The sequence below is a fragment of the Bemisia tabaci genome, chromosome 6 (assembly GCF_918797505.1).
Source record: "Bemisia tabaci chromosome 6, PGI_BMITA_v3".
NCBI classification, from domain to species: Eukaryota; Metazoa; Arthropoda; class Insecta; order Hemiptera; family Aleyrodidae; genus Bemisia; species Bemisia tabaci.
The window spans coordinates 36,063,310-36,079,130 of NC_092798.1; the positions used below are offsets into that span (position 1 = coordinate 36,063,310).

General features: G+C 36.8%; 1 protein-coding gene across 1 annotated transcript in view; it reads right to left on the minus strand.

Moving 5' to 3' along the window:
* Window positions 1-838: 838 nt before the first annotated feature.
* Window positions 839-15,821, minus strand: part of LOC109042965 (kelch-like protein 17) — a 41,557-nt gene continuing 26,574 nt past the window's right edge. The window contains exons 5-12 of the mRNA XM_019059954.2: window positions 12,364-12,470; window positions 8,867-8,983; window positions 8,166-8,379; window positions 7,607-7,751; window positions 6,934-7,034; window positions 6,263-6,418; window positions 5,423-5,678; window positions 839-4,345 (exon numbers count right to left, since the gene is read on the minus strand). Coding sequence (XP_018915499.1) covers window positions 4,108-4,345; window positions 5,423-5,678; window positions 6,263-6,418; window positions 6,934-7,034; window positions 7,607-7,751; window positions 8,166-8,379; window positions 8,867-8,983; window positions 12,364-12,470 — 1,334 coding nt within the window. The 3' untranslated portion in view covers window positions 839-4,107. The remainder of the gene's footprint in view (window positions 4,346-5,422; window positions 5,679-6,262; window positions 6,419-6,933; window positions 7,035-7,606; window positions 7,752-8,165; window positions 8,380-8,866; window positions 8,984-12,363; window positions 12,471-15,821) is intronic.

A 15,821-nucleotide genomic window follows, 5' to 3' on the forward strand; every position in this document is an offset into this window, starting at 1 on the left:
TTGGCTCGTTCTGCTATGCTTTGTTGTCTCGCAATTTTGATGTTTTCAGTCATGGAGAATCCATTGTAAATTGGTAAACTAGAACTACATGTCATCATTCTTGATTCTCTGCTCCGGTTTTTACCATAATTAATGGGAAAATATTTACCTTCGTAACGATTCAGAAATTTGGATGATATTTAATTTTTTTTTGTTACATAAAAAAAAAAAAAAAAATAGATTGAATGAAAATATCGTGTCGAAATTTTCGATGCTTTTATTCGAAATCATTCAGGGAAATTATAAATATGTGTAGATTTTTAAAAATATTGATTAAAAATAAAACATTAAAGTGGTGCATAACATTGCAAGCGGAGATGAATATGTTTTCTTTCGCGTGCATCTGTCAGCATTTGAATCCATTCATCTCCTAAATATCTTGAACATGGCTGTCATAAGATTTAATCGTGTAATTTTTTCAGTGGTTGGCGGCCCCGCACAATAGATCGAGTCAGAGAGGTCGGACATGCAATTTTTGACTAAAACAGCGAATTTTGATGTTTATTTTGTCAAATTTTAAATTTTAAGGGGTGCCTCTAGAAGAAAATTTCATGAGGAAACCAATGGAACCACTTTTTGAATCTCAAAATTTTGTATAATCGGACTTAAAAGCTTTTAAAGTTTCCAAATTTTGTCCGACCTCTCCCATTGACTCGATCCACTGTGCCCAGCAGCAGCCACGGGCCCCTAGTATATTCTAATCTACCAACTCAAGATAACTTTTTGATGGGTTACTTCCAACCTATCGGTGTTTTCGGTGAGAAATAAGAGTTATAGGTAAATAACAGGGAGGGCACAATTCATTTATAAAAACTGTATTTCACACATATGACATGGAGCAATGATAAAAAATGCTAACAATGAACATATACTACATTATTCAAATCATAATATAAATGCAGTTGAAAAGCATATTTGTTTTCATGACAAGCATGAGGGAAGATTTAACTATTAAAGGCAGCTCGGTAATAAGGTACTTCCTCTTGTACCTACCAATGCAAAGTACCTTACTGTATCAGAACTTTCATCAATCTCACATAAAGGAATCAAATTGTAAAAGCTTTCATGATCAATTTCATAAAAATTAAAGGGTTACCTACCCTCAGAGGTGGGAACTTTGAGTCAAAAGTGTTTCTGCAAAATTTCAGCAAGCCAACATGTTCATAATTTGAGGGAAAAAAGAACAATTAGTTTTTTTCAAGCACCCAGTCCAAAGAGCGACGCCAAGAATGGCACAATTTGGGCCAGAAGGGATTTTTCTGAAACCGGACCCAAACGATACCTTATGATACCCTAAAACTCTGGTAAAAATTTTAGCTTGAGTATACGCACGGTTTTTGAGAAATGAGGGGGCAAAGTTGCCAAATCGCCATCATTCTGGACAGCATTTCTACAGCAAAAAGACAGGAAAAATGAACGAAAAAGTTACACCTTTGATGGGTTTCGGTCGTAAATGTTCTTATTGGGCTCTCAAGCATTCAACTGTGTTCAATTTTAACAATTTTGGTCGCACAGTGGTCCAAAATGGGGAGAAATCGTCGACAAATCAGGATTTTTTGTCAAAATTTTTAAAAATGGAGGTAAAATTGACGGTCTGCTGCAGTTTCCATGGCTAACAATGTTCTTATCGGTCCTCAATGCATGAAACTATGCTCAGCTTTACAAATTTACATCGCACAGTGGTCAAAAATGGGGGAATTAGTGGACAAATTAAGATCCTCTGTCAAACTTTTAAAAATGAAGTGAAACTGTTGGTCCCCTGTAGAGTTTAGATCCCGGAAAAATTCATGTATTTAATTTTTTTAATTATTACTGTATGTCAGACCGTATTGTTTATAGAACGTTGTTATAGAATAGACTTTGTAGCATTATCTCAATAAAAAATGCAAACTTTCAGAAATTTAAAAAAAAGAAGGGAAAATGGAGAAAAAAAATTAAAAAAGGATTTAAACAGTCCAAAAAAAAATTAAAGAATTTTTCGGGGATCTAAACTCTACTGGGAGCCAACCGTTTCACTTCAGTTTTAAAAGTTTGTCCACTAATTCCCCCATTTTTGACTACTGTGCGATGTAAATTTGTGAAGCTGAGCAAAGTTTCATGCATTGAGGACCGATAAGAACATTGTTGCCGTGAAAACTGCAGCAGACCGTCAATTTTACCTCCATTTTTAAACATTTTACAAAAAATCCTGATTTGTCGACGATTTCTCCCCATTTTGGACCACTGTGCGACCAAAATTGTTAAAATTGAACACAGTTGAATGCTTGAGAGCCCAATAAGAACATTTACGACCGAAACCCATCAAAGGTGTAACTTTTTCGTTCATTTTTCCCGTCTTTTTGCTGTAGAAATGCTGTCCAGAATGATGGCGATTTGGCAACTTTGCCCCCTCATTTCTCAAAAACCGTGCGTATACTCAAGCTAAAATTTTTACCAGAGTTTTAGGGTATCATAAGGTATCGTTTGGGTCCGGTTTCAGAAAAATCCCTTCTGGCCCAAATTGTGCCAAAAAACGGTCGTTTTTGGCGTCGCTCTTTTTATGACGCAGCTTATTTCTGGAATTGAATGATTAATTACGATTATGATTATTATTGCCAATTTTCCGATAAACTAGATTTTCCTTTTCACAAAGGTGTGGAAGAGAAACTACTACCTGCACAATATTTCCCTTTAAATGTAATACAGATTCTGAGAAAATCTTAACCTTTCGACAAAATTACTATTTTTAAGACAAAAATGAACAGATATGCATATGGCAGTAGCCTTTTAGAGACAACAAGAACAATGTCTTAATTCCATCACAACTTCGACTTTCAAAAGATTTAACTATGTACTAAAAATCACAAAAATCTTAAAATTTGTAAATCAATTAACACAAACATAGTGGTCAATTTAATAGTAAGTAAGGCAGTTCTTTTTTGTATTTCATAAGTTCAAAGCCGAGTAGTTGCTAAAGTATAAAATTATCCTAAGACAAGAAAACCTACAATCGTAACAAATAGGTGTGTAAAAAATAAACGAAGCCGTCATATTCAGCCGAATAAAATATGTATGGTCTCCAGTTCCTAAAAGCACAACTATTGTTTCAGATCCAAATTAATTACATACAGCAATGTTTGCAAGGCCATTGAGAGATCGAACAAAAACGTGGATATTATAGGTGTAGTAAATTAAGATTAAAATACAGGTAAAGCTATGAAAGTCTTCATTTAAAATTGTATAAAAGAGTCGAAAAAAAGTTAGAAGTATTGAAAGAGTAATAATATCATGGACCCAATCAAAGCACATGTCCGTTCAGATTAAGTCTTTGCAAATCTGATTGATTTTTTTCTTGATTTAAAAAATAAAGAGGTATTCCCATTTATTCAAAGTGTAAACATTTAGAAATGTTCCTCATTTTGGTTTATGCAAATAAGAAAAAGGAAAGCGGCATATAAAAGAGGCTTCGTAGTAATGATCGAATTTGAACGTTTAAGTTGATTTAAGTAACAGAAAAATAACTTTAAGTCAATCATAAAGTGAATGCATTTTGATTTTTCTGTAATTTCATTACTTCAGTTTCAATAAGTTTTGTATTTTTTTGTTTTTAACGGCACCAATATTTTTTTTCACAAAATGTCAATGAAGAATGACCAAAATTTTCCAAGCCTTCACATAAAGCAAGCGCTTGAAGAATGTCAGAGTACTATACATCGGACAAAGTTCAATAATGTCTTTTACAGTGCCCTGTAGGTCAAGACACAAAAAGGAGGAAGAGAACTATATATCTGGTTGTCATTTTAAAATTCATGGATTGCTGTTTTAACAATTAAATTGTTAAAAACTATGTCCGTCATGTTTCATATGTACATTTTACAGTGGTGGAAAGCTAATTTAATCACAAAGGTGGTTAAATTAGCATTTTTTTATTGTAAAATCCACATTGAAACATGTCGGACGCTTTTTTAATCACAGAATTGTTAAATCAGGAATTTAATATTTTCCGTGTTTTACTGTTGGCTACTGTACAACGGTGCCGGTTGCTGCATGTATACATCGAACACAAGATGCCGATGAGAACCATTTAAATCAAGTGATCTGGGTCGTGCCGTTCGTCAGGGAGGGGTGAGGGACCAGCCGCCGCTCGATGTTGAGGCAGTCCAGAACGGCGGCTCCCAATGCACTGCGCCGATTGAGCATGGAAGTGACTAGAGACCATTTGTTGGATTTCGGGTCATAGCGTTCTACTGTGTTCAGGCTGGAGCTGCCATCGTTACCGCCAAGAGCGAGTAATGTACCATCGGTGACTATTACTTCGTGAGTTGACCTGAAATTTTGAAAAAATTATCATGAATTTCGGACAAGTATGAAACAATGTTTGATCATCAATAGTCCACCAAATTCTAACCCTAGTGGCAATTACCTTTTAAAAAAATTTTCAAAAACTCTTAAAAAACTGTTAAAACATTTGTAATCTGAAGCCTTTTTTGACTATTCTTTAAAATTAAAATTTACGATCAGTGAAATTTAAGTAAAATTTAGGTAAAATTTACGAGCAGTAAAATTTAAGTAAAATTTACGAGCAATAAAATTTAAGGAAAAAATGTTTAAAAAAACTCTCAAAAATATCATTGCAGTTTTTTAACAATTTTTTCAAAAATTTTAGTGTTGAAAAATTACAGTTGATATTTTAAGAGTTTTTGTGACACTTTTACCTAAATTGTACCACTCATAAATTTTAATTTAATAAATAGCCAGAGAGGGTTTTCTGATACGAACATTTTAACAATTTTTTTAAGAGTCGTCTTTTTGAAACTTACAGATTTTTTAAAAGTTTTTTCAACAATCGTTGGTGCCAGGAAAGCACCGACCACAAATCCAAAAGTCATCTAATAAGTTGCACTGTAACTTTAATGTAAGGGTACAAAAATTTCCCGCTCATGCGATTATGATTGCGTTGCTGCTTGTGCGAAAAATGGGAAGGTTGTGAAGATTGGGAAGGCCAGCTCGCAATAGCGTCTATTTGTGTGTATTTTTGTAGAATCGCGGTAAAATTTGTGTGTATTTCGCAAAATCACAGTAATTTGTGAATGTAAAGCATTGAAATAAACAACATAGCTTTGGAAATTTTTGGGGGAAATGAGTCATTAAAACAGGAGACCAGTACAAAAAATGGGGAAGCTGAGAACTTCATGTGCCCATGCTTCAGAGAAGAAAAATACATTAGCTGAATCTGATTCATAAATACGTTTAATTTATATAGAAAATTATTAAACGCCGTTAAAAAAGCACTAATATCCTGTATCAAAAATTAGAAGAATGACGACTAAGTTCCGTGGTTACATTCTGTTAAAGTCTTCTCTGAATTTGCTAAAATTAACATTTATTTGATGAAACTGCTTACCTGCGTGAGTGCATGCATGCAATAGGCTCCCACGCATTCCTTCTGATGTTAAAGCGTTCTCCACTGCCCATGCACATGGTCCCATCGTTTCCACCGATACAGTACAACATTCCATCAAGAGCTGCCACACCGCAACTGCTTCTGCGACTGCTCATCGAGGGCACACTAAACCACCGTCCAACTCGGGGGTCAAACCGCTCCACACTCGCTTGGTAATTGGTCGAGTCAAATCCACCAAGAGCGTAGATACAATTTTCTGTTCAGACAAAAGATGCTGATAATTTTCTCTTGAGTATCGAAAAAATACTACTATCTTAGGCAATAATATATGTAATTACTCTCAGTGTCAAATCCAATTGATAGAGCCACACATTTTTTCTGGTGTAAAAAGCTGCAAGGGTACATATTTTTCAAACCTTCGAAGAGAGGTTGCCATTGTTTTATTAAAGGAAAAATGTTGAATCAACAAGTTTTTTTGCCCAAAAACTACACTTCAGTTTTAATTTTTTCTCGAAAGGTTCAGAAAATATCCAGAGAAAAAGCACAGTGGTCTAGAAAGAACAGAAGGAACTTTCTGCTATGTGAATTTAATTTTTCCTACTAAAATATACTGAGATTTTTACTGACTACAATTTTTTCCTGACAACACACATTGGTCACATGACTCCAAAATTAAATAAGAAAATTAAGCTACACACTGATTAATGCTAAGGATTTTTATGATCTGATATTCTCAGAGGGGGTGGTAGGAGAGTTGAGGTGCAGATCAAGATGGTTTTTCTGCATTCCCCATAATAATTATAGTTTTTTCTTAAAACGAATGTTCTGAAGCATACTTACCGACAACAGCTACCCGACAATATCTTCTTCGGGTTGTCATGGGAGGGCATGAAGTCCAGACTCCAGTTAAAGGATCATACCGTTCCATACTACTAAGACATGAAGCACCATCATAACCTCCGCAAGTATAGATTAGACCATCAAAACTGCAAATTCCTGTGGTTAAAAGAGAAGATTTCTTCAGACAACATGCAATGAGCAATGTTACAATAGTATTCATTTAATTGAACCTGATTTACTCACTCAAAGTTCAGTACTTACGATGTGGTAAATAATCCAGACTGGTAGTTCAATAACTTATTGTTTTATAATTTCGATCAAAAAAAGCTTCGACCTTGTAGACTTTGTAAAATATACCATGTTAAATTGAAAAGTCAACTTTAATCGGGCACCTCATGTTGGAAAGATATTGCACACACTGGGACACTGAGACATATGGTCAGACTTCGTTGCACAGGTGCATGGGGTCCCAATCAGACATTGACTAGTCTGCTGAAGACACTTTTCCGATTCTGATTGCTTTTCAAAGTTCGACAAGTTTTGCGGTACAGTTCTCCATTCAATTGTGTATTTAAAACTTTTGGAATGATTTTTAAGAGAGTGAAAATTAGACCAAAAAAATTGGAAAAAAAATCAACACTTTTTAAAATATCTTTGATGATAGAACTCACCCAAACAGCTTCTTTTGGTTCCCATGGGAGTGATTGAGGTCCATTTGTTCACTAAAGGATTGTAACTTTCTGCGGTTGCTAGATCACAAGCTCCATCATATCTAGAAGGAAAGGATGAGAAGATAAAATTCAATAATTCTACGTATCGGTTAACAATCAAGAATAAAGACCTTAAAACTAACTAAGAAAAGAAGATCATAATACCTCCGCTGCTTTGGTTTTATCTTAATAATTTAAGGATTTAATTTGATAATGTAATGATTTTTGACTTTTAAAAATTAATGACACTTAGAGATGTATCCTGTCAAGTTTAGATGCAGGGTTGGTTTCATGATCGAGTGTATACCTATTTTTTATGGAGTCTCTTTCAGTTGATGGCGGTGTAACTGATCACTAGAAGTCCAATATGCAAGGAGATATTTGATCAAATTCTTGTTCTGGGTGATCAGAGTTGATTATCAATATAAATATTCCTTGTCCTGCCTGAGAAATTACTTTGGTGAGACTTCACAAAGAAGTTGTTAAAAATTTCCATTTCTTTCATTCTCAATATTAATGGACACTTAATTGCGTCTTCTGATGGCAATAAACAAAAGTATCGCTAAATATTATCACATAATACTCAATTTCTACAGCTAAAGGGAGCGAAGACCTTTGGAAAAACAGAACTTACCCTCCAACAACATAGAGGAGTTTTCCTAAGGCAGTGACTCCACTTCTACTTCTCCTGAAGATCATCGGAGCAATTTGTAACCACCTATCTGTGCGAGGATTGTAAACTTCACACTCACTATGAATTGCGAATAAGCTTCCACCCCCTAGAATAATGAGAAGAAACACAATTTTGAAACAGCGCCATACACAACAAACATACAACAAACTTCCATATTTCTACTTTTGAAAAATATAGATTTATTTTGTATACAAGTATGGTTTACATCTATATTTCCAATGAGTATCTTCTCCAAGAACTCAAAATTTCAGTCAAAAATATTAATGCGGAAAAACAATCTTCAGTTAATCAAATTGTAGATTCTGACATCATAAGGTTTTGACCTACATTACAATTTTTCTTTCACCATTCTCCTTTCACTTTAAATATTAACCAAATCACAGTAATATACTTAAAATTGTTTCTTTGATTTATATTTAACAAAAGGCAAAGTAAAAATAAATTTTGAAGTTCTAGATAATTGCTTGGCATAGGTACCTATATAGAAAAAAAACCTTACCGATTGCAAAAATATAAGGCTGCATGCCTTCGGGTCTCCTTTCTTCTGTCCTGTGATTTGCAAGAGAGGATCGCTGTTCTGGTAGTAAGTGGTACTTCATGGCCTCTAGTAGTAACTCCAAACACTCAGGATTTTCTCTGACCAGTGGCTCTGAGTCGACTGCGGTCATGAGGAAATCACGAGAGACCAATGGTAACCTTACATGTTTCATCAACTGTGAAAATAAATAAAGAGATTTTTTTTTTACAATTTTGGCCTCAGAAAATTGATTCGCTGTTAAAATAGCCTTTTGAAATAGTGTCATTTTTATTACATTCTTGAGACATAACAAGGTGATTGAACAGAAAATAGTCTCTGGTAACACTCGTACCTAAGTACTATTGTTAAGGTAGACTTTCTGAGCGGTCTTGTTTCATGGTAAAAGAACCTGTATTAAAATTCCGTAAATTTTTTGAGAAAAAAGATTCAACGTTAGCTAATATCGTTAAAATTAAATTTGAAATAATGTAAAATCAATAATTAATTAAATACTATGAAAAATTACTAAAATTACTTTATTTTCCACTAGAATATTTACGAGAACAGGTCGTTCTGAGTTGTACACACTTCTATTTCCTTATGTAATATTCTCCTCCTCTTGTATTAATTTGTAACGTTTATGATCGTTTTATAATTTCTTTTTAAAATAATCCCTCACTTACCTTAGCAATACTAGGCAGTCTTTCAACAGGATCATGTTTTACCCAACTGAGAACAGCTAAAAATACCTTTTCTTCACACGCAATGTTTAACTGACTATTTGATATCAGTTCCTCAACCTGGAAAAAAAACCAAAAGAGATTTCATGTAGGGTTAGTATAATTTCTATTTTGATTGGTCATAATTTTTGTGAACCTTCCTTAGTTTTATATAAAAGAAGAATATAACTTTCCGTCACAACTAGAACTTTTATTTCAAGATAAGTAGCTAACTTTTCGAGTTTCTAATCTAAGACACAGAGAAGACAACCGAATCCTCAAAAATTAAAACTCAGCAGCTTTGACTGCTCACATGTCTGCTTGGCTATACCTTCTAACCCAAAATCGTGTAAGTATCTTCAATGGTAACCCTTAGATGCGTAGTTTTTGCTTAGCACAGCTGAACTGGCGTATTTTCGAAACGGGAAGCTCTGTAAAACTTTAAAAACGGTCGAGTTTCGATGCGCTTAAGGCTCGACTCTTGAGAAAGTTCTTAATGCGTGGGTTTTCAAAACGCCTTCAATTGGAGTTGATACCACAAAATACACGGATGCGCGAATAGTTGCATCAATCATAGAGGCCCTCTAATGCGGGCTTATTGCTCTGAGACGAACAATAAGATTGCACCCTTTGAGTAACATTTTGAAAATTTGAAATTATGCTACTAAGAACTATATGCGAATTGATAAAATCAGAGGGAAATAGAAGTGATATGAAGCACACAATGTAGGTACACAATTCCTTTTGATTTAATTTATGTAAACGTAGTTTTTTTCTAGTGTGAATAAATTGTAATTTCGTAGCGGAACTGCTTTTTTCGATAAAATTACATAAATCCAAGAGGTACCCCTTTTTTGATAAGTACGTGTAAGTGAACTGAAGAAGGTATCCGAGAGGAACACGTTTTTGGATGAGTATTGAATGGGGAAAAAATGTATCATAACTTGCATATCATGATTCTGGAGTTTATGAAGGACAATACTGCGATGCTTATTTTGAGTATCAATAATTACTCAGGGTGTCTAGTTTTTTTCATATTGGAAAATCCTTGTTTTTCCTGATTTTGACTGCTAAATCCTGATTTCATAACTTTTCCAAATCCTGATTTTTTGCGGAGAAAAATTGGCGAATGTAACTTCACCAAAATAGCTCGATAAAAAAATCCGATCGGACGGCCGACTTTTCTCAAATCCTGATTTTACGACCGATTTTTCCTCAAATCCTGATGAAATCGGATTACATCCTGATTGACCTCAAATCCTGATAGAATCGGGAAAATCCTGATGCTAGACACCCTGTACTGATAAGTTCGAATTTTTATTCCAACGGTATCTGTTTTCAAACAATGACTCCACGTTTATTAAACACCCACATTTCTTTGATTTGATCCCCCACCCTCGTAAAAAAAAAAAAAAAAAAAAAAGCTCATACGGCGTCGAAACACAATAGGGGCCTTTTAAGCCCCATTATTAGATGCCGCGATTATTCTAACGCGAGTTCGAATAATCGCGCCCAACACAGTGCGGCCGGTGCTGCGTCGAACGCATATTAGCGCCTGCAAGAGTGTAGGAATACTTCACGCATTGCGCCAAACAGTGTGGCCGGCGTGACAGCCATATCAGCGCCTACACGACTGCCTGAATACTTCTCGCATTGCGCCAAATGCAGTGCAGTCGGTCAATGGAGATGTTGCATGTGTGAGGAATTTGCGATTTGACTGTTGATTCATGTGTAAAAGTTCGCAAGAAACACGATGGTGCCACTGGTTTTCTCTGAAATCAACTCCCAAGCTCAAAAAAAGCTCTCAAGTTGAGGCCAAAATGGAGGTCTACATCAAGACAAACTCTTCATGCAAAGATAGGGAGTAAATACATTGATAGGGCTGCCACTTTATTTGGGGACTCTAAAACTGAAAACACGGCATCACTGCTAATGTATTTGCTCCCTATCTTTGCATGGAGAGTTTGTCTTGATGTCTCAGCAAAGCGTGGGATATCCCCTCCATTAGTGCCTCAAATTACGAGCTTTTTTTGAGCTTGGGAGTTGATTTCAGAGAAAACCAGTGGCACCATCGTGTTTCTCGCAAAATTTTACATAAGAATCAACAGTCAAATCGCAAATTCCTCACACATGCAACATCTTCATTGAAAGTCACATACATGTATGTTTTTGTCGAGGAGAAAATCCATTAGACAAGCTGTTCCCACCCCCAAAGACACAACGGGAAAGAGCAAGCACGGAACTTTGCAAACATCAAGCAACGACGAGGTTCAAGAGAAGCGACGTAAAAACAACCCCCGACGGATTGTTCCGCACGCTCTCTCGCCGACTTTTCCTTTTCTCTCCCGGTCCCGGTGGAGTAATGAGCGTTAAGGTACATTAAATCAAACGCTATTATTTTTAGACGCGCGGCGCCGCGCTCGCATTCAAATCTTGGCGCCGACCTACATAGCAGCGGCCGCGGGGACAGGGATGAAGGGATGCGCTCGCCAAATCCGCGATCGTGAGGGGTCGAAGCAGGGACACTGCAACGGACGATGAGCGGATTAGAAGGGACAGAGTCGGCGGCGCACAGTGGATCGATTCAATTGGAGAGGTCGGACATGAAATTTTTGACTAAAACTGCAAATTTTGATGCATATTTCGTCGAATTTTGAATTTCAAGGGGTGCCAATACTGCCGTGCTAAAGAAAAACGCCGCACAGTGGATCGAGTCAATAGGAGAGATTGGACAAAATTTGGAGACTTTAAACGCTAATAACTCCGTTTATTCAAACTTTGAGGTTCTAAAAGTGGCTTCATTGGTTTTCTGGTAAAATTTTCTACTAGAAGCACTCCTTAAAATTTAAAATGCGACGAAATAAACATCAAAATTTGCAGTTTTAGTCAAAAATATCATGTCCGACCTCTCTAATTGACTCGATCCACTGTGCGCCGTATGAAACTTCAGATGTTGCCAAATTTATTTTAATAACCAACGAATTTACTGAGAAAATTCTGAATATTTTGCTTCCGATTTTTCAGACAATTTTGTTCCCAATTTAATCTTAAATATCGGGAAATTTCAAGGAAAAATACGCATAACTTTCTTCAAAAAACATGGTTTCCTCGGGGAAATTGGGCAACTCTCAAATGTTCATACGGCGTTCTAATATCTCTGTAAACTTTTAGCAAAAATTTCAGTTGATACTCTTTTGCAACATTAAAAAGGCACTTTACCAACATTGCGATCCAAATACGGATGTTTCTGCCGAAACTGTATGGATAAAAAAAAAGGAAAATAAATACATTCTTGATGACATAATACGATGGGGAAAAGCGTCGAAAATTCTGAAAAGTAGGCTTTATGTCACATAGATGGGAAAAAAAAGAAAACGGTATTTGCGGATTCACCGTCTTTTCTTCAAATAAGGAAAAGGTGGGCAAACCTTTGATTAAATAAAAATCGAAGGGGCACTCACTTGCGAGAAGGGAAGTAGTAAAAATTCTTCGGTGCCGACTACCTCTTGAAAATTTTGTAGAGCGTATCGGTGAGATCGTTTGTGTAGCTCTTTACACGCATGTACATCTGGAAAAGACCAAAAAAACCACACCAAAAATTAACAAATTGAATTGAAAATTCAGACTCTGAGTTTGAATTGGGACAAGAGTTTTTGTTTCCCATGCAGTCCTGGTCTGTGAAGCCCTGGATAGACGATCAAATTCCCGAACCAATTCTGATCAAAGTAGCATCAAAGTGTCGGGAGTCATCAGTCTCAAACTCATTAATTTGCTTCATTTTAAAATGAAAACTTGGCAGAAATGTTTTCTGTGGCAGGAAATGGTGAATGGTGGCACTCCATTCTGATCTTACTTTGAACAAATAAGTGCGGTCCGTCAAAATTTGATGGTAGATGGTGACCATCAGTCATCAGCATGTCTCCTTTGATCGGAATTGGTTCGGAATTTGATCGTCTATTCAGGGCTTTACGTCATTGCTCCACGCAACGTTTCCTGCTGGATCATCAAACATGTTCATGGCTCTTAAAACAATTTTTTTTAAAACTACTAAGAGTTAGATTTGAGGCTGAACGGCTTTAAAAACTTCAGAAATACCAAAGCACATTGCTAGTTAAATTTGGTTGTTGAAATGATTCATGGCTCGACAGATTTATCGATGGCATCGTGTTGATGCCGATGACTGCGAGCAACTATTTTAACTCCTAGGAGACCAAATTGCATAGTCAACGAATTGAAGGAGTTTTGAGTGAGTCCGATAAATCGTGACCAGGTAGACTTCGATAATCTGGGGATGTTCCCAACACTTTATTACAAGCAGGCAACTATATTAACTCCCGGGAGATCAAATTGCATACCTAACGAATTAAAGGAATTTTGAGTGAATCCGATGAATCGCGACCCGACAGACTCCAGTAATTATCGCAACAGCTCCTCAGAGAGCAGACTGTGCCTTAGCGGAGAGTTACTACCGGTGCGCCGTTTGCAAAATTCTCCCCACAACCATGCTGTTTTTGGTCTTAAAATTAAAGGGCACACGCTTAAATTGCCCTGCTATGGAAGAACGCCGTATGAGCCTATGAGCCCTTAGACGTTGCCAAATTTCCTTGGATAAATCACGCGTTTTCGGGAAAAGTTGCAAATAATTTTCTTCAAATTTTTCAGAGAATTTATTTTGTAATTTGATCTAAAATGTCTAAAAATTTCAAGGAAAAATATTCATAAATTTCTTCCAAAATAAATATTTTCCGATAGAAAATTTGGCGACATTCGAGTGCTCATAGGCGTTTTCCCTTCGCACGGCAGTAAAGTGGTGTCTGTAATTGATTCGGTCTAGATTTCTAATATGTCAATGTTTATGTCTATGTACCTTTTAAAACTTTCCTGCTGCATTTTCTAAAACGTTTCACAAGGCTCCTCAAACGTATGCCAATCAGCCAAATGGTTTTTCAGACTTTAGAGTGCAGTTTGAACATGACTGACAGCCTAGAGCACTATGTTGGTGGTAACAAAATTTTAATTACAAGAATCAAGCATTCTTTAGACTCAACCAGTCCTAAAGCTGATCGTATTTCATTGACTTTTTACCTTTACCTCAGAGCAATTCCATCTGCCTCACCGGCTTTAACCGTAGCAGCTCATGGTATACGACTTGTGAGCGGTATTGCCGATCTCACGATATAACCGTCACATACATCGCACTTAACTACTGGGAAAATAAAGTATTCACGCTAAATACGGCAAACCAAACTGCACGATTCAATCTCGACCGAATAATTCAATCGAGAAACGTGAGGGGATTAATTAAGCGACAAGTATTTTATCACGGAAACGATCCCTTAAATTTCACCCCGAGCGTGCTTCAAGGGTCCTCCCGATGAGTGGGAGGGGGGTGTCGTAATTTGGACAGCACCTTTATCCACCCCCCCCCCCCCCGCCCTAAATCTCCACGTGAAACAATCTTGTGGAAGCTGCGATCCCATTTGAGAAACCGTTCGGGAAGGATCAAAGCAAGGAATTTCCAAAGCTAACACTCCAGTTAAACCGGAGATGAGATTGCATCGCTTTGAATTGAAGGGGTTTCTGGATAACAAACTGGATGAAACCCCTTCAAGTGCTGAGATCAAAACGGTCTATGATGGAGGAGTCTGAGTTATTGGCTGACGTCCGGATCAGTGGCGAAGCATTGATGATCGACTATCGATTTTTTCCCATTTAAAGCTATGGCAAAGAATCGATTATTCAGGTGTTCAGTGCGAACACCCTGTTTATCGAACTTTTTTCATGGGTTTAAATGGCAGATCAATCGATATATCGCTATGGTCCGTATCATTTGATCCTGGATTATCGGGACTTAATCGCCACTCCATCGATTGAGCCTTAGTCGTCCGACTTTATTCACTCGTCGAATGCACGGGATAGGCTACGCTGCCGTGCTAAGGAAAAACGCCGTATGAGCCTTCAGGCGTTGCCAAATTTCCCTTCATAAAACACGAATTTCCTGGTAAACTTATGAATATTTTCCTTCCAATTTTTCAGATTATTTTCTTCGCAATTTCACCTAAAGTCCCTGAAAATTTCAAAGAAAAATATCCATAACTTTCCGCAAAAATTAACCTTATATCGGAGGAAATTTGGCAACTCTCGAATGTTCATACGGCGTTCTTCCTTGGCACGGCAGTACGGGCCACGGATATGAATTCAATAATCGGCTCGCCGAGATGAGATTGCAACGATAAGACTTCAAGTTGCGCTCTTTTTAGTGGTTACGTTATGTCAGCGTTGCTTTCTACGATCAAACCATTTCAAATTTCAAGTAAAGGTAACCTACTATACTTGCACTTTCAGGGCCCCTGATGTGTTTTCGTAGTTTGCTTGAGATATTAATAAAAAATGAAAAATAATGCAAAAATGAATTACATAGATAAGCTTGATTAGGAGGATTTCCATGTAATTCAGGTGATCGTTTCAATGTTAGTTGATCTTAGACCCTGAATCACATAAACATGTCGAAGACTTGAAGAGCTAAGTCAAACACTGTGAAGTATTATCACTCTCAAATAAAATCTCAGCTCATTATATACTCAACGTTCTGAAGGCGTTTTATGCGCGAAAGTAGATCATCCTGTTGAAGAACAACAGAAAAGAGATTGAATGAATTGCTCAATCCCTACTTCGTTCGTTCTCCAACAGGTTGCGCTCCTTATGCACACGAAACGCCTTCAGAGAGTCGAGCATGTAATGAGCTGAAATCAGCACGCACAACATATTCGTAACAACAATTGCTGCAGGCGAATTGCAGGGCGAATTGCTTTCGCACATTAAACTCCTTTCTGCTAAGCACGGATCAAATATTCATACGGCGTTTTTCCTTGCAGGGTTGCCACAGAATTTAGAAAATTTAATGCCCTAACATATTTTG